This window comes from Drosophila arizonae, chromosome X, assembly GCF_054131065.1.
Source record: "Drosophila arizonae isolate 15081-1271.41 chromosome X, UAZ_ARI_1.0, whole genome shotgun sequence".
Taxonomy (NCBI): domain Eukaryota; kingdom Metazoa; phylum Arthropoda; class Insecta; order Diptera; family Drosophilidae; genus Drosophila; species Drosophila arizonae.
Window position 1 is genome coordinate 17,608,970 of NC_142927.1, and position 23,640 is coordinate 17,632,609.

The following is a 23,640-nucleotide window of genomic DNA, read 5'->3' on the forward strand; positions in this document are numbered from 1 at the left end:
CTTCAGTTCAGACCGTGTCTCACCCAAAGAGAAGAGAAAGGAGCGAAGAGAAAGGCTTTTCTTTCGATTACTCACTTGCTTACATTCTAAAAGAGTTGCAAACAGTTGGAAATTAGGCTAGATAGAGATGATGAGGCATTCCCGTTCACTAACCCTTGCTTTCCCCTTTCCCTTCTCTTTCTCCCTCTCTCTCTTTCTCCCATAAAATATTTGTATATGATTTACATTATAATTGGTATATTCTGATTATTGAACGCTTGCCTTGCTCTTTTGATGCAGCTCACAACAACCCGCCAATATTTCCTCACCGGAGACGCCGCCAGGTGCGGCTCTGTTGCCACCTGGCACCTACTACAGTGCGGTGCAGCCGCGCACGGGTGTGTTGCAGTTGTCGGTGACGCCACCGCCGCCATCGATGACGCCGACGGCGGTGCACAATGGTTCTGGTTCCGGGCCCGGGCCCGGTTCCGGTTCCGTTTCGGCTGGTTCCGCTTCCGGCATTGCCAATCTGCGCAGCCCCAACAGCTATGCCAGCTACGAGAACGAGGACTCGCTCAAGGAGTTCGACATCAGCCTGGGCAGCGGGGCGCGTATCCACACGAGCACGCCCCAATATCAATCAATGTCCAAAAATAGCAATAATAATAACAACAATAACAATAGCAACAACAATCCATCCGCATATGGCAACAACAACAACAACAATAGCAACAGCAACACACCCCAAAAGCAGAAGCATCCCAACAATGTGCCATATGATCCGTACGTGCATACCAACAATAAGCCGCCATATAGTTTTAGGTAAGTTTGGCAGTCTGGAAGTTGTTCAATTGAACAAGTTCATCAAGTGAAGGACATTGTTAGATGGTTTTCTGCATTGATATTAAATCGATAACGAAACCCAAAACGAAGCTCTTCAATTGCCTATCTTTTATAATATCTTTTATATATGTACGTCTTGCAGTTCCTTGATCTTTATGGCCATTGAGGACTCGAATGAGAAGGCTCTGCCCGTTAAAGAGATTTATGCGTGGATCGTGCAGCATTTTCCCTACTTCAAGTCAGCGCCGAACGGCTGGAAGAACAGCGTCCGTCACAATCTCTCGCTGAACAAGAGTTTCGTCAAGGTGGAGAAGGCGCCCAATATGGGCAAGGGCTCGCTGTGGCGCGTCGAGCCCCAGCAGCGACCAAATCTCATGCAGGCGCTCAATCGTTCGCCCTACTTCCCCAACTCGGCCGTCGACAAGATAAGTCCAATGCTCAAGAGTCCCAATGCGGGCAATGCTGGCATTGGCAATGGTAACGGCAACGGTAACGGTAATGGTAACGGCGCAGGCAATGGCGCTGGCAGCATTGCTAGCTACGATAGCTTGGATGGCACTGCGAGTGGGCCAGCGGCGTCTGCTACGCCCGCCAAGAACGGCATTGTCGGCCATGCTGTCACGTCGAATGGGGGCGCGGCTGGAACGCCTACTACAACGGGCGGCGGCAATCATCCTCGCTTCGATCCGAAGCTATTTCCCAATCTGTCCAAGGCATTTCGCAATATCGAGGAGCCGCAGTATATGCCGGCCGATGCTGTGGAAGAAGAGCTGCCGGGCGACTATGTGTCCAATACCAGTAGCAGCAACAACAACAACAACAATAATAATAATAACAACAACAACAACAACAACAAGTACAACTATGCGAATGGAACTGGTAATGTGACAGTGGCAGCAACGGCTGGACCTGGAGCTGGAGCTGCAGCTGGAGCTGGTACCGTTTGTGCCTTAAACTTCGAGCGGCTGGCACGGGACTGCGGCGCCGATAGCATCGATGATGTCCATGCGGCAGCGGCGATGCTGTTCCTAAAGCACGGCTCGAAGGCCTTTCTCGAAAGCTTTCAGAACGGGTAAGACGAGTTTGATTAATGGGACAGTAAGAGCTGCATCTAATCAGAGGATTACTCTACTCTCTCCTCCGGTCTTGTAGCGCTCCAGTGATAACTAGTTCTCCCAGCGAGGATCACACCTATTCGGCGGGCGGCAACAGCAATGCGGATAGCGGCGCTTCCACGCCCTTGATCAATGGCACTGGCAATGGCCCAAATGCACAGCAGACGCAGCCGAGTGTTGGCCATGGCGGCGACAGCAATTGCGCCAGCTCTGATGCGGCCTACGACAGCAGCGAGGAGAAGTAAGAGTCGATTGGCACGTGGTATATAAATATAAGCTTAACCATTCTTTCCTTCTGCATTATCTGTGCTCAGTCATAATATTACGCCCGAGGAGCTGGCCGATCAGCAGCGTCATCGTGACGGCGTGGACGCTCTGCTCTCGCTGTCGCGCTCATCGATAGTGGAGTGCGGCTCGTCGACGACCACAAGCCACTATCACAGCAACGGCAGCAGCGGCAGCAGCCACGGCTCGCCGCACAAGCGTGCCTCCAGCCGCAGCATCGAGGAGGAGAAATGGCAGCATCTCGACCTGCAATATCAGCAGCAGCAGCAGCCGCATACCAATGCCGTCTACACGAATGGCAGCGGCAGCAAAATGGCATTGCTCAGCAGTGCTGCGGCCAATGTGGCTGCTGCCGGCGCACTTGCCCAACAACAGCAGCAGCAGCAGCAGCAGCAACAGCAGCAACAACAGCAGCAGCAGCAGCAGCAGCAGCGGCCCCTCTACGATGAGCTGTACAGTGCGAACGTGGTGACGGGCAGCAATGCGTCTTCCAATTTGTATTGGAGCGGCGGAGGTGCTGCGCCTGGGAATGGGCCATCGATGCTATCGATAAGCGCCGCCATGGTCAACACCGTGCCAGCCAAGAGCAAAGCCAAGCCGCTGCGTGGTGTGCGCACCAAGAGCAAGCGAAAGTCCAACTGGATGCGGTGAATATGGCGCAAAGCTGGCGGCAGACACTAGAGGCATCTATGTATATGCACATATATATAGCTATGTTCTCTCTCTGTCTGCTGAACTGGCACACAAATACCACACACACACACACACACACACACAAACAAGTACCCTCACCATGCTGCTCGCACCATTTGTTGTCTCTTTCTAAAGCGATTTCTGTACAATGCGTAGCATTTAGTCAAATGTTTTCATGGTTCCAATCCAATTTAAACTATAATATTTACCCATTCTCTGTGTTTATTATTATTATTTTTATTATTATATATATTTTTTTGTTATTGATGAGACATTTTTTCTTGATTTATAATACACACATATACACATTTGTATATTATTTAATATAATGTTTATTATTTTTTTAAAAGCAAAATCCCTTGTTTTTAGTAGCTTAATTTTAGATGTTAATTTTTTTTTTTTATTTTATATTCGACTTGATTGTTGGCCATTATATAATATTTTAATAGTTGCAATTTTCTTTGTTAGCTTTTAATTTACGACTTGTGCATATATACAGACATATATATATATAGCTATATTATATATCTATATAAATTTTATGAAACTTTTTTAACAATCATTTTTAACTCGCTTTAATGGAACAACAACAATACAAAAACTAAAACACAAAATGAAATGTCCTAAGGTGCTAGCTGGGCACGATTGTTTTTAAATGTAATTGTTTACACGTGTACAAGAAACTTAACAAGACAAGCGCAAGGCAAAAAGAAAAACTGAAAAAAAAAAAAAATTGAAAACAACAAAAAATGAATATTTGTAAAAAAAAAAATGAAAAACATAAAGAAGAAAAAATAGCAAATAATTGCGTTATCAAAGTACTTTTTATTTGTTTGCTTGCTGTGTGAGTAAAACAACAACAGCAGCAACAATAACAACAGCAACAAGAACATATATGTAACACACACATATTTATATATATATACACACAACTATATATACACATGCATATTTATATATGTTTAGTACTATACAGCAAAACAAAAAAGCAAAAATAACAACAACAACAAGAACATTTAGCGCCTTATAATTGAGTCCTTAGAAGAGAGATAAAAGAGAAACAAAACAACAAAAATTTAATTGTTTAAATATCGCTACATGTTATATACTACTTACTATATATATTATTATTATTATTATTATGATAACTATTATGATTACAACAATTATTATTATATTACTATTATTACAATTATCATATGTTATACTTGATTAACTTAAGTGCTAACAAAATCAACCAAAAACAAAAACAAAAGCAAACAATTAACAAAACACGGGCCAATAAAGCGTAGCATAGCAATCCGCATACCCTAAATGTATATGTATATATATACATATATTCGTATAAGAAAGAAACAAAACAATAACACAACATGCGACACTCAAGTAAATGTTAAATCAAAGATACTTTTTAGTACCGTAAGCGAGAAAACAATATAAAACGAAACAACAACAAATAAAAACAAAACAACAATTAGTTTTTAGGCATTAAACTATATTGTAGTTACAAATTTATGCAAATCTTGTTAACGGTTATTTTTTTTTTTGTTTATCGGATTTGAGGTTTTTTTTCTTAATTTTATTTTACTGTAAATTTGTTCTTAATTTTTAAATACGTTTATTTCTTGTCCTTTGTCAACTCACAAAAAAAAAAAAAAAACAATTGTTAAACGTTGATGGTTAACGGCGAATGCTAAAGAGAGAGAGAGAGAGAAGGAGAGAGAGATAGAAAGAAACTTTAGTTAAATTCAAATGTAAATACGAAACGCTTTGCGAGTTACGCTGCAATTTATTTACACACACACACACACTATATATATATATAGTTAATGTCACGCCCCGTAACAACCGCCCCTAGCCCCTGCCCCTGCCCCTGCCCCCGCTCCATCTGAGTGTCTACACTTCAAGTACCTTTCTAGCAAAAAGATATAAGATATAAATTTAAATTAAATAATTGAGAACAAGCAACAGAAATGTGAAGCACTTATTGCCAGTTAAATCTCAATTTAAATTGAACAATTTTGTTTATATGTATGTATGCGCATATATATATGTGTATATATGTATATATTTTGTATTTGCAGAATTGCAAAGAGAATGCACGCAGACAATCGCCTCGACTCGAGTTGTCGCTGCAAAGCTATTACAAAGTTCTATATATAGAATGCAGACACACACACACACACATACACACAAGTATATTTATGCATATGCATATATATATTTGATTATTGTTATAGTCAATATACAATAAACTTTGTAACTGAGCAAAAGCAAGAGACTTGTCTTATAAAATGTCCCACTTCCTATACCCTAGACCTATACACACTAACACACTCACACACTAACACACTAACACTACCACACACACACACACACACCTCTCCTCTATTACCTCTTACATATACATACATACATATATATACATATGTATAAAATTACCTATTATATATAATGACGTACGAACTAATATGAAATATCATCGTTTAAATTGATCAGTAAACAGTTTGTTAATGTTTTTTTTTTTCGCTATTACAAAATTTAAGAATATTAAAGAAAATTATCATACTATGATTATTATTAAAGATATATATATATAAATATAAATGATTATGATTATGGTTATCATTATGATTATGATTATGATTTGTTTGCGTACCAAATACACACAATATGTGATTTCATTTCAACTCGTATGTTTTCTTTTATACATATACATATATTTTCTTTTGGTTTCCTTTGGGTTTAGCTTTATCTATAGTTAGAATATCCAATATTGTGTTAGAGAGAACTTCGGCACCGTTTGAAGTTCGATATAAAGCCAAATGCAATAATATTTATATTTAATATTTATATAGATATGATATATATATATATATGTATATAAATATCATTTTGAAGAATTGTTGTACTCGATTGATTTTGTAGTCGCCCAATGTTAAAATGAAATACTTGAAAGTGCCTCTAAAATATCAGATGTTTCCCGGTTCTCCATGTTCTATATGCTGTCTTTAATTTTATTGTTTTGTTCTATAGGATATATCAGCTTTCAGAAATATATATATATGATCGTGTAGTGTATGGAGTTTTGTATAGTTTGCTGAAGCTTTAGTCGGTGCTTAAAGAGCCGTTATTTTTGTTAAAGTGTTAAGCTTAAAGCTCACGTTAGTTGCTGTTATGCCTCGACAAGCCGATGCGACACACTCAAACCAAACACAGTTACAGGGTATCAAATAAACAAAAACCAAAATAAAATGAAAGCAAACAAAAACATATGTCTTACAATAATTATAATGGCAAACAAGGCCTGAAGTCTGAACAGGGAAACACACACACATATAGACACACTCCCACACACACACACAGACACACAAATTTCCCTGCCTGAACGCCTGCCTGTCCCACTATTAACTATGTAGATCAGAGAAACCGTATAATACATACTATATATATAAATGCAAAGAATATGATATCTATATATATATTACATATATACACACACACATGTGCATGCATGTATGTGTGTGCCATAACAATTGTAAATCTGTTGCCCTCCAAGGTTTCAACTAGCGCCTGTTTTTTATGTCTAAGCCTGTACCAAAAAAAAAAAAAAAAAAAAAAAAAAACAACAAGAACAAAACAAACAAACACGCAAACAACTATGAATTATAAGTATCAAAAGTATATACATATACATATGCATATGCATATATATATATACATATTAATATATTCTCGATGAGCGAAAAAAGTTGCCCTGTATTTTTTAGAGCAATATTTTTCTACTTTTTCGAAGAGCAACAACAAAATGCAAAAAAAAAAAAGAAACACATTGAAGAATAACTTTTCGACTTTTGTTTGTCGCTGGGTACAACTAATAATAGTCATACTTATTATAACAAAAACTGATTAATGAATAATGAATAAAAACAAAAGCAAAAGTTGAAGCAAGAGTTTGTTGTTTTTGGACTGATTTGCAGTTCCGGTGATTGAAGTGTATTTGGATATACGATACGGTACGTACATATATATATATAAGAAAATACAGATATGTATGTGTATAGATATGTATATATGTATATGAATAGCATTAACATCATCTACATTACATAAAAGCAAAACCGAACAAATTAAAGAAAAGAACATGTTTTCGAGTAGAGTGCAAATAAATGCTGAGAATGTCAAATTTATCGATATTGTCCAAATTTGCAATTGTTTTTGATTTTTATTTATTTATATTTAATGAATGGGCAAGAATGGGATGAAGTGAAGAGAGGCTTTGCTAAAAAAAGTCTAAACTCTGTTTGAGCTATGTAGAATAATTCCACTCGATTTCCACTTCAATTGGGGAGGAACGGCGTGAAAATAACGTTATTAAGTTGTAGTGCTCATAGTCCGATTTTTTTTTATCTCGAATATATATGTATTAGTATAAACTGAATTTCAAATTTATTGGCAACAAATTTTAATCACTGTGATTTTTTTGTTTAAAATTTGAAAATTGTCGAAGACCCGAAAAAAATATTTGAAAAATAAAATAGCACCACTTGCAAACGCAAAGTTATCAATGTATTGCTCTACTCTTTTTATATAATCAGAACGCAATAAACTGTTGCAACAAATAAAAAAAAAAAAAAAAAAAAAAAAAAAAAAATATTCAACGTCTTTATACATTTAAAAAAATTCTCAAAAAAGTCGAAAAAATGCAAGTGGTGTTCTTTTATTTTCCACAGCTGTATATATTAAATATTTGCTATCATCTGTCTTTCCACATTTACACAAAACAAATATAGCCAGATTTTCCATTTTTAATGGTTCCAATGTAAGATAATTTGTATACGAATTAATAAATATATTGTATTATTTCAACAACTCTTCAGACAGCCCTCGCCTATAAATATATAGAGATTGGTTGTAAAATTGGTTTATGGACACATGATTTTTTTTTCAGCTAATCTATTTGATAATAATGCCTAGTTGGAACTACCGACGCTAGGTGGCGTTTCGCTTGCTCAGCGTACCCTATCAGGCCATAGATGGCGCTAGTCTATTAGCAACCCTTAAGCTGGAAATTGCCTTCGACCTTTGACACCGACTGAAAAGCTGTTGAAAGCTTATTGACTTATGGTGCGTTTTCTGGGTACTAGGATTAAGCCTATTAAGCTAATAGAGCTTAAGTACCTGGACTTGATCGACAGTCCATTATGAGGTGAGTATGTAACTTGAGAACTTGAGAATAACTAGAGATTTTTTTGTCGAGCTATTATTTAGTAAATAGAACGGGTCAATTAGTTACTATATAAATGGTTCATCCTATGACAACTGGAGTTCGAAATGAACCGTTATGATTCGCTTTTGCGGCTATAGTTTATTTTTGAGTATTTTTCCCACTCTCCATCAATTTTAGTTTTGTCTGAAATCTGAAAGTTATTAAATAATAATTTAATTCTGCTCTAAAATTTCATAGTTTCATTTTGGGTTGTGAAGAATTAATGAAATACGCAGCTTTGTTTTGAATACAGTATATTCGTCTTTATTGAATTTGATTTCTCTGTTCAGTTTTACATGCTATATAAACTATTTATTATTTGTATATTATTTAAATATTTTATTTAAATATATTATACTGAAGTATTCGCATTATTTCTTGTTCGTTTTCGTTCATTATTACTCATGTTGTGGTTTATTATTATTATAATTATTATTATTTATTTGCTTTAATAAATGCCGATGCATTTTACCGCAAACTCTTAAAAAATTGCATTCTGCATTTTTTTAATATATTTGTTTATTTTTATTTTTTGAATGAATATGTTAATTTACAAATTAACACAATGTGTTGACATATATATATATATATGTATGTATATATTTGCTTTATTTATTTTTTTTATTATTGTTAATATTATTATTATTTTATATATATAAAAAACAGGTTCTTAAGTTAACAAAAAAAATGTTTTTAATTTAAGTTTCTGTTTTATTTATTTTTTTATATGTTTACTTGCAACAATCTTTACAAGAAATGCTAAAAAAAAATTGTCGCTTCAATTAAGTACGTAATGAAATTGTTTTTATTTTACTTTAATTTTTTTTTTTTTAATGTTTTTTGCTCTTGTTGTATTTTGTTTAATATATTTAATTGCTTAAATTTAAAACTGTTGTTATTTAATTTCGAATGCTTTGCCAAAAGTGTCGAGTGCTTAAATTGTAGGCCACTAAGTTAATATTCTTTTATCTGTTATTCAGTTATATATATACATATATATGTATGTATATGTATGTATATATTTCTAAAAGATTTTGTTCTTTTTGTTTTGATATTTTTGCTGCTTTATAAATGTTTGAAATTTGAAATGATTTTTGCTTTATTTTTATTTTTATTTTATTTATTTTTTTTTTTTTTAGAATTGGGCACATTTGCTTAATAATTGTATATTTCATTATTATTTTTTTTTACTTCTGATTAAATTTTTGTTATTTTTTTTATTGCTGGGCGGATTTGAAACTGAAAACTGTTTTGGTTTGTTTTTGAGCTTTTGCTGCATCTGAAAGATCTGAAAACTAAGGAGTTCTTTTTCTTGTATGTATGTGTGTACAAGTGTATATGTGTGCGCATGTGTGTATGTGTGAACTATAGCTTGTGGTTCAATTGAATATGTCGTTTAAGACTCAGACTTGGCTGTCTGTGTGTGTGTTTGTGCCATATAGATGTATATTTGCATATACATATATATGTATATACTATATGAATGCTCGTGTGTCTGTGTATTGGTATACATAGCTGTATATAACTACACAAATACCATTATATATATATACATATACATAATGCTGATATGGTCTGTTTTTTAAGATGTGAACTCTTATATATATATATTTATTTATATATATTTTGCTGTTTCTTCTTTCATTATTTTATGTACATTTCATTTCAATCTTCATCACAAAAGAAGAAAATAGAAAACAAAAAATAAGGAAAACATAAATTTCTTTTCTATTTATTGACTGCTTGCTATGTGCGTGTGTGTGTATATATGTATGTAAAAGACTTTATATCACTGTGGGCTTAAATTCTTTGCTATACATATATGCATATATCAATACACATATACATACATATAAATTGCAATCGGCTACTAATTTGATATTTGACATAAAAAAAAAATTGTGTCTATGTATGTTTTTTTTTTTTTTTAATTTTTTAAATTTTGTTATTTATATATAGATTGGCAAATGTTTTTGTATTCCATCTGATTTTCGTATTGAATTGGAAGGATAATTTCTTATGCAATTTGTATTTGATTTCTGTTTCGCTACGCTAAATACATTTCATTATTTACAGTTATCGATACTGATAGATATCCACGTATGTATATATATATATATATGTATATATATATATATGCATACATATTTAAATATATTTTGATTTCCTTTTTTTTGTATTATTAAAATTAATTACGTATTGTTTTGAAATATTTGCATATTCGTTTTTCGATTCTTTCTTCAATATCTTTTCTTTTTTTTTTCGATTACGTTTCAGAGTTCTCTTGTTAAATATGTGTGTATGTTTGCTTTAGTTCTAAGTATTCCTATATATATATATATATATATATATATATATATATATATATATATATATATATATATATATATATATATATATATATATATATATATATATATATGTATATATATTTATATTTCAACGCTACTGAATCTATGCAAAAAATTTCACTGCCTACTCACACTATAGATCGATATATATACTATATATATATAACTGTATAACTGCATATCTATTAGCTGATATCTGTTGTAACTGTTTTTAGCTGTATCTCGCTATTTCCGTTTATTGTTTGTGTAAACTTAGCTAGCACCGCTTTCTTTTCTTCTGTTAATATACTCGTCTTTAACTCTATATATTCGATGTGCTGGTATGTGTGTGTGTCTGTGTATAAAATTATAGATAATGCACGCATACATACATAGATATAGACTCATATCTATAGATTTTATATTCATTCGCGCTAGCTGGGGATTCCTCTGGCCCATTCATCATATAGCGCATCATGTGTGTATATGGGCCTCTGTGTGCGCGTGTGTGTGTGTGTTTGGTAGGCATGTGTTTGTGTGAGTTAACTTAGTTAGCGAGTACTGTAGTTCCTCGGCAGCATATCATTTGCATGCATTGCACTTGCGCCTCGTAGCGGGAGGGCAGTTGGGCACATCAGAGCAAATTATAAGGCCCTATATATATGAGAGACAGACATACATGCACATACATACATATGTGTATGTACACCTGTTTGTGTGTATTTGTGGAATGGTGGCAAAATGAAAAAAAGGAATTTCGATGGGGTTGTTGTTTTTTTTTTCGTTTAAGAAAACATTTTTATTTGATAAAGTTTCATTTATGTTCATGTATTATTGGTATGTTTTGTTTGTTTTATCGTTATTACAATAATAATAATAATAATAGTAATAATAATAATAATAATAATAATAATAATCATCATCATAATAATAATAAAAAAAATTGATCATAATTATTACAATACAAAAAAAAAGTCGATCTAAAAAATAATTACAACTAAATCTTTATCGTGTGTTCTGCTCTCTCTCTCTCTCTTCCTGTCTCTTTTCCTCGTTTTCCCTCCTTTCTTCGTTCAACTTAAGCATATTCTCTTTACTTCATATTTTGTATATATTGTATATATATACATACATATATATATGTATATATATAGTTTTTGTTTTGTATGTAAATATGTTGCATAAATATTTATTTAATTATATTTTGTAATTATTATTTTAGCTAAAGCGTATGAAAATGCAAAGTATTTAACATGGTTAACTTTAAGAACTAAATACATTTCGAAATAAAAAAAATTATATAGATTATATGTATTTATATAGTATTAAATTAAAACTTAAATCATTTCGCAACAAATTGCAGTTTTTGTTTTCTTTGAAAAAATCTTTTTTTTTTGCTTTCTTTTCTAAATTTTTTTTTGTAATTTTTTTTTTGTATTTTTTTTTGTAATATAATTTTTTGTTCGTTTTTAATTTGAAGACGCAAATTGTATTTTTATATTTATTGAAATGTGTTTGGTATATGTTTTATATTAATTTATTTTTAATTTAGATTTTTTTCATATTTTTATAATAATAATAATAACGCGGCAAATTTTGGGCCTATGCAAAAAAGGTTTTTGTAAGTGTGTGTTTGTGATTGTATTTTTGTGAGAGTGGGTGTGGGCGTTTTCTTCTTCTTTGCGTTTTATTTGAATTTTTTTTTTGGCCTTATGCCATTTAGAAATGTTTTATTTTCTTGTAAGCTTTAACCTAGTGAAAAAAATGTGTGTATTTTAATATTTAAAATTTAGTTTTTGTGTGTGTGTGTTTTTTTTATGTATAGGAAAACAGTGTGTTTCTTTACGATTTAAACTTATGTTGTAGGCAAAAAAAATTGGCTCACTTAGATATAGTATATATATGTATATATATATTTATTTATTTATTTTAATATTAATTTTTACGCTTGAATTTGTGAAATTTCTTTAGTACGATATGCGCTTGTCTACGTTTTATTTTAATTAAATTTATTTGCTTGTTTTTGTTTTATATTAATATTTTAATTCACAAAAAAATTATGCTATTTGTAATGCGAAATTTAAAGTACTGTTATTTATTTTTCTTTCATTTATATGTTAATAATCGGCATAATGCTTAAACTATATATATATATTTATATATATATTATTTTTTATTAAATGTAAATAATAATTTAGTGCAATTTGCATTTATTTTGCTATATTTTGTGTTTTACATAATATATATATATTTATATATATATTTTATTTGCTTTATCATATCTTTTTTTGTTTTACGTAAATTTAAAATTTACAAAATTTATTGTGTTTCTTCTTCAGCTTCTTCTTTGCTGGTTTTAAGGGTAGCTTGATTTTTGCTTCTCATGAAAAGGAAAACAAGAAAATTGTGAAAATTATATAGAAAAAATGCGCATATTGTTTTGTAGTTTTTTTTTTTTGTTTTTCCTTTTTTGTTGTTTTTAACTATCTTTTACTTTGGATTCTTATTTTGTTGTTGTTCGTTTTCAGTTTTCAGCTGTTTTAATTTTTATTTGTGTTTTATATTTTACAGTAGTGTGTGTGTGAGATCAAAAGATAGCTAAAAATCATTGTGACAAAAAAAAAAAAAAAAAAAAAAAAAAAAATGTGACCATAATATATGTTGCTATGTTTATGGAAAATAAAAAAAAAAAAAACTTTTTTTTTTGCTTAGCTTTTGTTTTGTTTTCTATGCTTACTTCTTTTTTTTTTCGCCGTCAACATCTACAGTTTCGGTATTTACAGAACGGCCCTCGAGTTGCTAGAGTTTAATATTTAATATTTATTGTTTATCTATTTACACTTAACAATGCAGACGAGAAAAAAAATTAGAAATCTTGTAATTAATATTAATAATAATCATAATCATAATGATAATAATAAAATTCTACCGCCGTTTGCTTTTACAGTCTTCAAGTCGTAAAGAAATCAAAAAAATCTTTTTTGTTTTTTTTTGTTTGTTTTTTTTTTTTTTGCATAATCTGCGCCTCAACAGATTTGGCTTTTGGTAGAGTTTTTAGGTAGAGTTGTTGCGGCGGAGATTTGACGTGGTTAGAGGGGCAGGGGCCGGGGTCTCTTTTGTTTTGAGGGGGGGGAGGGGTGTGGCGTGGGAAGGGCAAGTTTAAAGCCAACAATTTAATACTTTTGCGCTGCTCTATCGCACCTGCGCTTCGCATAGCGTCTCTAAACTTTTTTAGCTACAACTACTACTTCAAAAAAAAAAAAAAAAAAAAAAAAAAAAATATTAGATCTTACACAGCTAAAGTTCTAAATATGATGTATATATATGGGTATATATATATATATATATGTTATATGTATTTATGTGCTATATATCGCTATGTATATATATGTATGCATATACACATATATATATATGTGTGTGTATGTGTGTATATATTTATTAGCCAGTGGCTAAACATGTTCTGGGGCCGCTGCCAAACTTAATCACAAGTAAACGTCTTCAACATTGCACTCTGGTAACCAGTTCCCGTTCCGGTTACGGTTCCAGTTCCAGTTCCAGTTACTAGCTTAGTAGTTCCACGCTGCTGCCGCTGCTGCTGGCGTCGCAGTTGCTGCCGCTGCAACGGCTGCTGCTGCTGCTGCTGCCGCCGCTGCCGCTGCCGTTGCCTGCTGCACTGCAGCGCAATGCTCATCGCCATCACCATTGCTGCTCAGCCGTCGCACACGCACCATGCGCAGCTTCTCCTCGTTGATCACCTTCAGCTGCTTCTCGGCGCTCTCGTCGTCCAGCTGCTGCTGCTGCTGCTGCTGCGAGGTCGACTCATCGTCGTCCTCCTCCTCCTGCTTGATGTGCACCTCTGGCTCCATGAAGCGCTGCTCGATCTCCAGGTGCGCATGATCATCGTGCTCGGCATCGGCATTGGACTCGCCGCCCTTGACACTGTCGCCCTCGTCGCGTCCATAGTCGGAGGCCTGCATGATGCAGACGCCGTTGATGATGCGCTCGCTGGCGCTGTTATCGCCGGCTGCGATTGCGGCACCCGCAGCGCCCGCCGCTGTGGGCGTGGTGGCGCCAGCCGGATTGACCCACTGGGGGGCGGCGGGCTTGCGGCGCGAACTGCGCACCGCATTGTTCAAATAGCCAGCGGCGGCCGAGGCGAGCGCCGACTTCTGCAGCGCCTTCTCGTACTCGGATATGGGCGTGGTGTTCTCGGGCTCGTGGCCACCCTCGATGGACTCATTGTCGCTCATATTCTGGCCACTGGCGTCCAGCTCCAGCTCGTCCTGATAGTCATCGCTGCGCTCGCGCTTCAGCGTCGGCATGGACAGATCCAGTCCGCTCATCTGCTCCTTGAAGGCCTGATTGAGCGCCTGCAGCTCATCGCCGCCAGCGGCGCCGACGGCGGCGGCCGCAGCAGCCGCTGCACCAGCAGCCGCCGCAGCGCCTGGAATGCCCGCCAAACTGCGGCCGAGCAGGGCGGCGGCGGCAAAGTACGGTGGGTAGGGTATGGGCGCACCGCTCAGGCCCATGCGCTCCTTGTGCAGCTCGACGAGCCGCTGCTGCAGCAGGATGCGAAACTGGACGGGATCGAAGGGCGTGGCATTGGTGTTCTCGCGACTGGGTATGGGATTGTCCTGGCCGGGCTGGCCGTGCGGCACCTGCTGCTTGAGCCGCATGCGATGGTTGTGGAACCAGTTGGTGATGGTGCGCGTGGCCAGGCTCAGCTCGTTGGCCAGAAACTCGATGGTGCCCACATTCGGATACGGGTCGAGGGCGAAGGCCAGGCGCAGCGCCTCCTTCTGCTCCTCGGAGAAGAGCACTCGCTGCTTCTTGCTGGGCGGTGCACCGCCCACCGACGAACCGACCGAGCCGGGACCCGGACTGCTCGTATAGAAATCGTTAGTATCATTGCTGGACGTGTCGCTGCTGTTGTCCTGCTGATTGGGTCCGGTGCTGCGACGCCGCTTGCTCGCCTCCCGCCGCTCGTTCTTCAGCAGCTGCAGCCGCTCCACATTGTTGGCATCGCTCAGCCAGAGCTGCATGCGTATGAACGGCTCGCGTCCCTTGATCGAGAGCATGTGCCAGGGCTTCGGTTTGCTGAGCAGCTCCGATACGGAGCCCTGCGACAGGCCCAGCACCGCCTCGCCAAAGATCTTCTGGCCAATGTTGTTGGCGAGCAGCGCCTCCTTGATCTTGGTGGTTATATCGTGCGTGTCCAGATCCTGGGTCAACGCGGCCATCTCATAGACAGTCGGCGACATGTGCTGGTGCAGGCTGCGCATGGCATTCGGAGCATGCGCCCCACCATGGACCGGCATCATCATCGGCTTCTTCTCGTTGCTGCCGGGCGTGGCAACAGACGCCGGATTGCCGCCCGCCTGGCCGCTGGGCGTGCTCGCCGCCGGCAAGCTGATGGCATGCTGGGGCGGCAGACCGGGCGACGTCAACAGCATATTCTGATGATGGAGCAGCTGCTGGGCCTGCTGCTGGGCCTGCTGTTGGGCCTGCTGCTGGTGGCTCTGCTGTGCCTGGGCCTGAGCCTGAGCCTGGGCCTGGGCCTGCTGCACGGCAGCCGCTTGGGCGGCCGCTGCCTGCTGCTGCTGCATGGCCGCGGACATGGCGGCCGCCGCCTGCATCTGTTGCATGATGTGCTGGGCCTGGGCCGGCTCCTGCAGCTTCAGTTCGTTCATCATCTTCTGCATGGGCAGCGTGGCCTGCATCTTGTTGGCCAGGCCCTGTGGCATCTGCGGGCTGCCGCTGTAGCTGCCCGTGCGCATCAGCTTCTCGGGCGCGATCTTGTACTGGCTGGCCACCAGCTTGTGGACCGCATTCTCGTCCTCCAGAAACATCTTCATGCGTATGAACGGCTCACGGCCCTTCTGGGTGAGCATGTGCCAGGGCTTGGGCCGTGCCAGCAGATCCGAGACGGAGCCCTGCGACAGCCCCAGCACAGACTCGCCAAACAGTCGCTGCGAGATGCTGTACTGGGAGAGCGCCTCCTTCACGCGTCGCACGATGTCCTCCGTGTTCAGGTTGTTGAACATGTCGAACTGCTGCTGGGTGATGGGCGGCAGCACCGCCTTGGTGGGCCGCTGCGGCTGCGAGTGGTGCGGTGTCACCGGCGGCTGTGTGATCAGCGAATTGGTGATCGAGGCCATGCGCTGCAACGGACTCGCCGTGGCCGCGAACTCCTCGCCCTGGCTGCTCAGCGCTGGCGGCAGTATCGAGTTGCTCAATGGGCTGGGCGCAGCCGAGTTGCTGCCATGGCCGCTGGCGACGCTGCCGGCGACGCTGCCGGCGGCTAGCGGATTGCTGCCGCTGCCGGCCGCATTGACGGCGGACGGTGCGGGTGGTGCGGGCGTGTTGCCGCCATCCGATTTGCGGGCGTGCGGCAGGGCGGGAAAGCTGCGATCGGCAACATCATCGCCGCGTTCGCCATCCTTGGAGCTGCTGCCGCTGCCGCTGTGCTGATCGTGCGCCGAGCGCTGGCCATTCAGCTTGATATCCTTGCCGGCCAGCGACAGATCCTGCGCGCCATTCAGCACCTGCTGCTGCAGTGCCATCAAACTGGAAAAGTTGGGAAAGCTGGCGGCCTGCGCCTGCTGCTGCTGTTGCTGTTGTTGTTGCTGCTGCTGCTGCTGCTGCAGCTTCACGATCTCACGCTCGAAGGCGTGACGCATATTCTCATCGGCGGCCATGGCAGCGGGGAATGGATTGGCGGCTGCTCCAGGCATGCCAGCGGCGCCGCTAAAGAACGGCGACAGCAAAAAGCTACAAAAACAACAAAGAGAGAAATTCTCATGTGAATACGTGAGCTTGAGGAGGCGAGGGCGTCTCTCGCCGATCTCTGGAGACAAAGTCTTGATGTCTCGTACTCACCTGGGGAAGGCTGCTTCGCGCGGTGTGCGCGCCATTAGCTCTTGGTAGAGACGCGCCATCTTGTCCTGGGCGAGATCCTCGTGGCGCAGTCGTTGCTGCTGCTCGCGCTGCACAGCCTCACGCTGTTCGCGCTGCTCGCGTTGCTGCTGCTGCTGGTGGACGGCAACGGCGGCAGCGGCGGCGGCCGCCTCGCGTTGCTCGCGCTGCGCATGGTCAGAGACGTGCAGCTGCTGCTGCTGCTGCGCCTGCTGCTGCTGTTGCTGCTGCTGCTGCTGCTGTTTGATCTGATGCTCCACCTTGTAGAAGGGCGAGCTGCAGCTCTGTGGCGGCGATTTGCTGTCATCGTTGCTGTGCGTATCGTCGCTGGCATGACGACGCTGGTGCTCCTGCTGTTGTTGCTGCTGCTGCTGCTGCTGTTGCTGCTGGGCGGCGACCACGTTGCTCTTCATCAGGGAGGAGGCTTCGCTGAGTATGTGTGCGAGGCGATCCTCGGACATGGAATCATCGCCGCCAGCGCCGCGACCAGCATACTGTGGCAGTCCAGAATCTATTCAAGAGAGAGAGAGAGAGAGAGAGAGGGCATGATTCCAGTTAATATGGTTGATTGTATATTGATCGTAAAGTGGCATTGGCTTGCCCATTAAACGTTATAAAGTTTATGCGCATTTCGGATTTTAGCTCATTTATTGAAGCCCAATTGATACGAACCACAAAAAAAAAAAAAGAAAAGAAAAACCGAATCGTGCTGGCCAGGGCCAACAGCCCAGCGGGCCAATTAAGCCATAAAGCGTTCAAAAAGCCAGCGCAAATTTGTGGCCATAAAGCGGCGCAGCATTTGAAAAAGCCCAGGCTCGATGCACTTTGGATGACGCCCAGTTTATGCACTGAGCGAAAGCCAGATCGAACTAGGAATTCAATTCGATAAACGTACATATATATGGGTATATATACATACATATATAGCTAGCATTTGTATCGCCTTTGTTCGCGACTTTGTTGTACAGTGTATGATAAATTTGATAAACATTTTGTGAGTGCAACAAACATAAATTGCAAAGAATTGCGCAGAGCCCAGCCCCTTCCCCAGACCCCCCAGCTGCCCCCTGTACACGGGCCAGCTCAATTATAACACCATTTGATTTTCAATCAACAAAACCGCGACCACAGACAAAGCCAACCGGACCAAAACATCAATGGCCATACAAATGTGAAACCTAGCGCACAGAGTTCAGTCAAAAAAAAAAAAAAAAAAAAATATTGAAAAAAAATGAGAAATGCCTGGATGGGCCCTCCAAATAGTTCAATGCAAGCGAAGCGCTAATTTGGCACGCGCCATGGAGCCAAAATAGGTGGGCCATGGAAGTGGAGCTACGGCTGGAGCTAGAGCTGGAGTTGGAGCTAGAGCTGGAGTTGGGGCTGCTCATCGAAGCGCGCGCTGGCAGTGCCAGCTTGAATAAACGAAACGAAACGAAACGAAACGAGTCGAAATGAATAAATGAATGTGAATTCAATTGCAATTGAAAGAGTACAACAAACAAACGACAGCAACAAAAATGCTTTGCACAAATTCAATTGAAATGAAGGATTTTCACTTTTTTGCAGAATTTTTGTTTTTTGTTTTTTTTGCTGTTTTTTGGTTCCACTCGTTAAATGTCGCTGCAGCAAAAACAATCGAAAAATCGAAAAAAAAAAAGAAAGAAAGAAAAATCGAGTGGTAAATTGTAAAATAATCGCACAAGTGGTTGAGCTGAATGCCGCGCGCGCGTGTGTCCTTGTGGTATTTTTGTGGCTGCTGCTGGCGCTGCTGCCGCTGCTGCTGGCCGGCAAACATCAATCAGGGCCAGTCGGTGGTGGGCGTGGCTGGCGCTAGCGCAGTGAAATAACTGAAAATCGCTTTACAATTGCCCAGGCATAATCGATGCCCCAAAGGAGCAAACACTTGTGCAGCACGAGTGGCTCAACGGTGCAGGACTCGAAGAGGCGGACTCAGGACACAGGAAACGGAAATCAACACATGAATGACAAATGTTTGGTCGCCCGCTGTCAATTGAAGCGAACGAACGAACGAACGAACGAACGATTTGAAAAGTATTTCGCATTGAAATACAATAAAGCCACATAGATGCCACATAGATGGACAAAAGGCGATAAAAGGGCCAACTACAATAGATCGTAACGTTGACTGCTTCTTCTTCTACTTCTACAAATTTTTTTCGTTTTTTTTTTTTTTTTTTGTTTTTGCAGAGTGACGACACATGCCACATGCCACATACCGCAACCAGATTCATTGGATTTTACATTTTTGTATTTTTTGTACAGATTTTTATTTTCGATTTGCTTCAAATGCTTTTTGGCCAAAACATTTTTTTCGGCTATTATTGCTCTGCTTTTGGCTGTTGGTCATCGTCGTCATCGCCGTCGCTTCATTTGGGGATTACAAAGTGTTTTTGTGTTATAAAGTCGAAGATGACATTGATGACACCTGGCTGACCCCCACACGTCCTGGACGGATGGACACTGTGGCCGGGCCACATGAGCTACAGACACAGACACAGACAGCTTAAGCGCTCTTTAGCCGGAGACGTAGCTGGAACTGAAAATGAAACTGCTAAAATGGCAAACGGATGTGTGCTGTAGCAGCAGGAGGAGCAACTGGAGGAGGAGCAACTGGAGGAGGAACTGAAGACTATGGACAGTTCAATGCACTCGGTGTTAACGGTAACACACTCAGACAACGTCAACAATCAATAAGCGGCTAGATAAGGGCTTAAAGAGATATTTTTGGCTTTAAGACCTGAGTGGATCCATCCATAAATTGATGGGAATAAATTGAAATAAATTTAAATTTAAATAAAATATTTAAAATATACCAAAAAAACGTAGAGCATACAAAAGTATATAGATATATAGAATATACATACATATATCAAATATTAATTTTTATATATTTGATATATATTTTATATATCCATATACTTTTGTATATTCTAAGATTTTGTTGGTATATTTTAAATATTTTATTTTAATTTGAATTTATACGTTTTTTGGTATATTTTAAATATTTTATTTTAATTTTAATATTTAAAATATATCAATGCATATAAATACAATAAAATATGAATTAAATAACAGCATATCATATATATAAAAATATATAAAATTCATTTTATAAAATTTATGTAATTAAAAAAAAATATATTTCAAATATACATATACATACACATATAGAATATATATAAATTATATGAAAAATACTTCAACTGATAGCGCGGCTAGTGTTGTAAAACGTGTTTAGTGCATTTGAATAAATTTCATTCTAGACTCGCTTCAGCTGGCATTGAAATCTTTTAAATTGTCCAACAAATTCATGAATATCTATTGATATAACGGTAAAAAAAGTAGCTTTTTAAGCAGCTAACTGTCGCGTTTTTTGCATGGATGGATTTGCAGACAGAGACGACTTTTAAATAACGCAATGCCCCAACCACAGGCACAGCTCAATTCCATAGACAAAAAAATAAAAAAAGAAGAAATTTATATATATGTATATATATGCATATATATATTTGTATTTGTATATTTGAATATTTGTCTCTCAATTTTATATTTTTTTTACCATTGGCCATTTTTTGTCTGCGCTTTTGTGTGTTTGCTGTGTGTGTGTGTGTGTGTGTGTTGTTTGTAATTTATTAGAGAGGAACATGTTGACCAAATTGTCATTCAAAAGGATATGGATTTAACGCGAAAAATATAGATATGAGCTATCATGTAGCACATATATATACATATATAAATATGAATATATATATCTTTGTATATATATATATATACATATCTATATATATCTATAGCTATCTACCACCACCTGTGCCACAATTTGCTTGATGAATATTTGCCTTTTATAACAAATCAGACGAATATTTTAGCCAGACACGATGAGTGCTAGTCCCCCTGTCATCCTTCCCCGCCTACGTGTGTCCCCGACCCTGCTCAGTCGACTGTAGATTTTTGTCCTTTTGTTGTTGTTGTTGTATTTTTTGCCTTTGTGGAGTTTTTCCTAATACAATAAATATTTGCCAGCACACAAATATGTAATCATACTTCAGTATGGTTCAGAAAAAAAAGGGTTTATAGTTGAGTGGCTAAGGCGCAGTGGGGGCGTGGCAGGTAGGTGGTGGTGGTGGTGGTGGCGGCTGTTGCCACAATTGAACTGGCGCATTGAAATTGGCACACGCACGCAATTTGCATTAATTGCAAGAAAAATTTTCTAATTAAAATGCCAGTCAGTTCGTATGCGTGTGTGTGTGTGTGTGTCTGTGTGGGGTGGTATTAGCAGAAGTGTCAATTAAAAAACAAAACGGAAAAAAACTCAGACAGAGCGACCGACAGACACCTGCTTGAGGCGGGCTTCTTGCTTCTAACTGAGCTGAGGGCAAACGTAGCATATGAAGTGAAGTGGATGCCCCACATGGAGGCGCGTGCAAACGGGGCGGGGGGCGGTGGGGCGCACAACATCAAACAGTCGATGAGAATTGCAGGTAAATTGGAAATTTGATTTGGGGGTTATTAAACAGACCTGCGCTGGCTGCGGCTAATTTGCAAGTTTTATTTGGTATTTTTTGGTATTTTTTGTTTTGTTTGTTTGTTGATTTTGTTCTTATATATTTTTGGGTTGTTGTTTTGTTGTTGTTGTTTGTTTTTGTTGATTGTTGTCAAAGTTCATTACAAAGTAATTAGCCCGAGCAACACACAGACAGCTGCAAATGCAAAGTTGGGGCAAGTGCAACACGAGAGACATGTGCAACATTTTGCGGCATAATGGCAAAATGTCGAAGACAAACTTTTTGCCATGTCTAGGCTATGCGGCATGCCAGCACACAGACAAGGCTACACATATAAGTATATGGATATACATATGTATATATATATATATATATATATATATATATATATATATATATATATATATATATATATATATATATATGTAAATTATAGCAATATGTATTTTGTAATTGTTTTATATACATGTATACCTATACATTTACATGTATTTATTTATGTGCGCTTTGTGCTCTGTCACTTGGATTGCGACAACGATTCAACATGCTGACTCATTGACTAAGCCATCGAAGATTTAGTATAGCCCATTTCTTTCTTCATAAGAATATACGAATTCCTTTTTGTTTGACTTTGGTTTCTTATTATATTATTAAAGAAATTCAGTTGTGCGCGCGGTATGCTAATTTATGTTTATTATATTTTCTTGCGGCGGCCACGCCCCGCCAGCCCCACACACATAAAGCAATTTTCAACAAAATCAAATAAAATAAATTACAATCAAAGCGAAAAAACAAAAAAAAAAACTACTTAAATTTGAGGCCAAAAAGCGCAGGAATTGATACGCCCCGTTGGCCACTTAGTCAGGCTATGTGTGCATGTGTGTGTGTGTGTGCGTGTGTGCCTCACATATTTCGCTTTATGGCTGGTGACAAATAATTTGTGAAACGGCGGCAAATAAAAGTGCCTGGCAGCGTTTTGTCTTCTGTCTGTTTGGCATTTGGAATGCTTTTGTCTTTACCTCCTCGATCTTCTGTTCGAGAGCTGTCCCATGTACCATACACCACACACCATTCCCCCATCCCCCATCCCCTCGCCACTCACACTCCACTCTCTGAATGTGCGCTAGTTGTATTGTTTTGCCTTCTTTGCCGCGTGCTTTTCTATTTTAGGCCACGCACTTTTCGCCCGACTTTTCGATAGCTCTCTCGCCTGCTGTTGCTGCTGCTGCTCTGCTGCTGCTAAAACAAATAGACGACGTCTGCTAAAATTATGTGTTAATATGCTAGTATTATTAGCTGCCATAACGAGTTGCCTCGGCCACATTCGCATGCCGTCGACAAATACAAATATTGCCCATTACGTATACGACTTGTCTGACGCGGCTAAAATGACGTTGAGCTTTGTTTGTTTTTCCTCTTTTATTTCCATTTACTTTTCTCTTTTCCATTTGTTTTTTGTGTGTGCTGTATTTTTTTAATTCCCTGCCCCGATTTTCAAGTTTTGTGAGTGTGTGTGTGTATGTGTGTGTGTGTATTTTTTTACAAATGCTAAATGCAGTTTGAATTGAGTACTCAAACGGCACTTGGTTGAACTCTGTTGTAAACTCAAACTACTTCTCACCCTCTCTCTACCTCTCTCTCACCCTCCTTCCCCCTCTCTGTCGTTCACTATTTACCCTCTC

At 39.0% G+C, this 23,640-nt stretch overlaps 2 protein-coding genes across 6 annotated transcripts in view; one reads left to right on the top strand and one right to left on the bottom strand.

Annotated features, from left to right (window-relative positions):
• Positions 1-5,605, top strand: part of CHES-1-like (Checkpoint suppressor 1-like) — a 20,437-nt gene extending 14,832 nt beyond the window's left edge. For all 3 annotated transcript variants that reach the window (XM_089474642.1, XM_089474643.1, XM_089474644.1), the window contains exons 3-6: positions 280-801; positions 965-1,894; positions 1,975-2,178; positions 2,252-5,605. In XM_089474642.1, coding sequence (XP_089330768.1) covers positions 280-801; positions 965-1,894; positions 1,975-2,178; positions 2,252-2,873 — 2,278 coding nt within the window. In that variant the 3' untranslated portion in view covers positions 2,874-5,605. The remainder of the gene's footprint in view (positions 1-279; positions 802-964; positions 1,895-1,974; positions 2,179-2,251) is intronic.
• ct (homeobox protein, cut) overlaps positions 4,480-23,640 on the bottom strand; it is a 99,705-nt gene continuing 80,544 nt past the window's right edge. For all 3 annotated transcript variants that reach the window (XM_089474641.1, XM_018016509.2, XM_018016511.2), the window contains 2 exons: positions 17,397-17,943; positions 4,480-17,288 (listed from right to left, as the gene is read on the bottom strand). In XM_089474641.1, the coding sequence (XP_089330767.1) occupies positions 14,084-17,288; positions 17,397-17,943 (3,752 nt within the window). In that variant the 3' untranslated portion in view covers positions 4,480-14,083. The remainder of the gene's footprint in view (positions 17,289-17,396; positions 17,944-23,640) is intronic.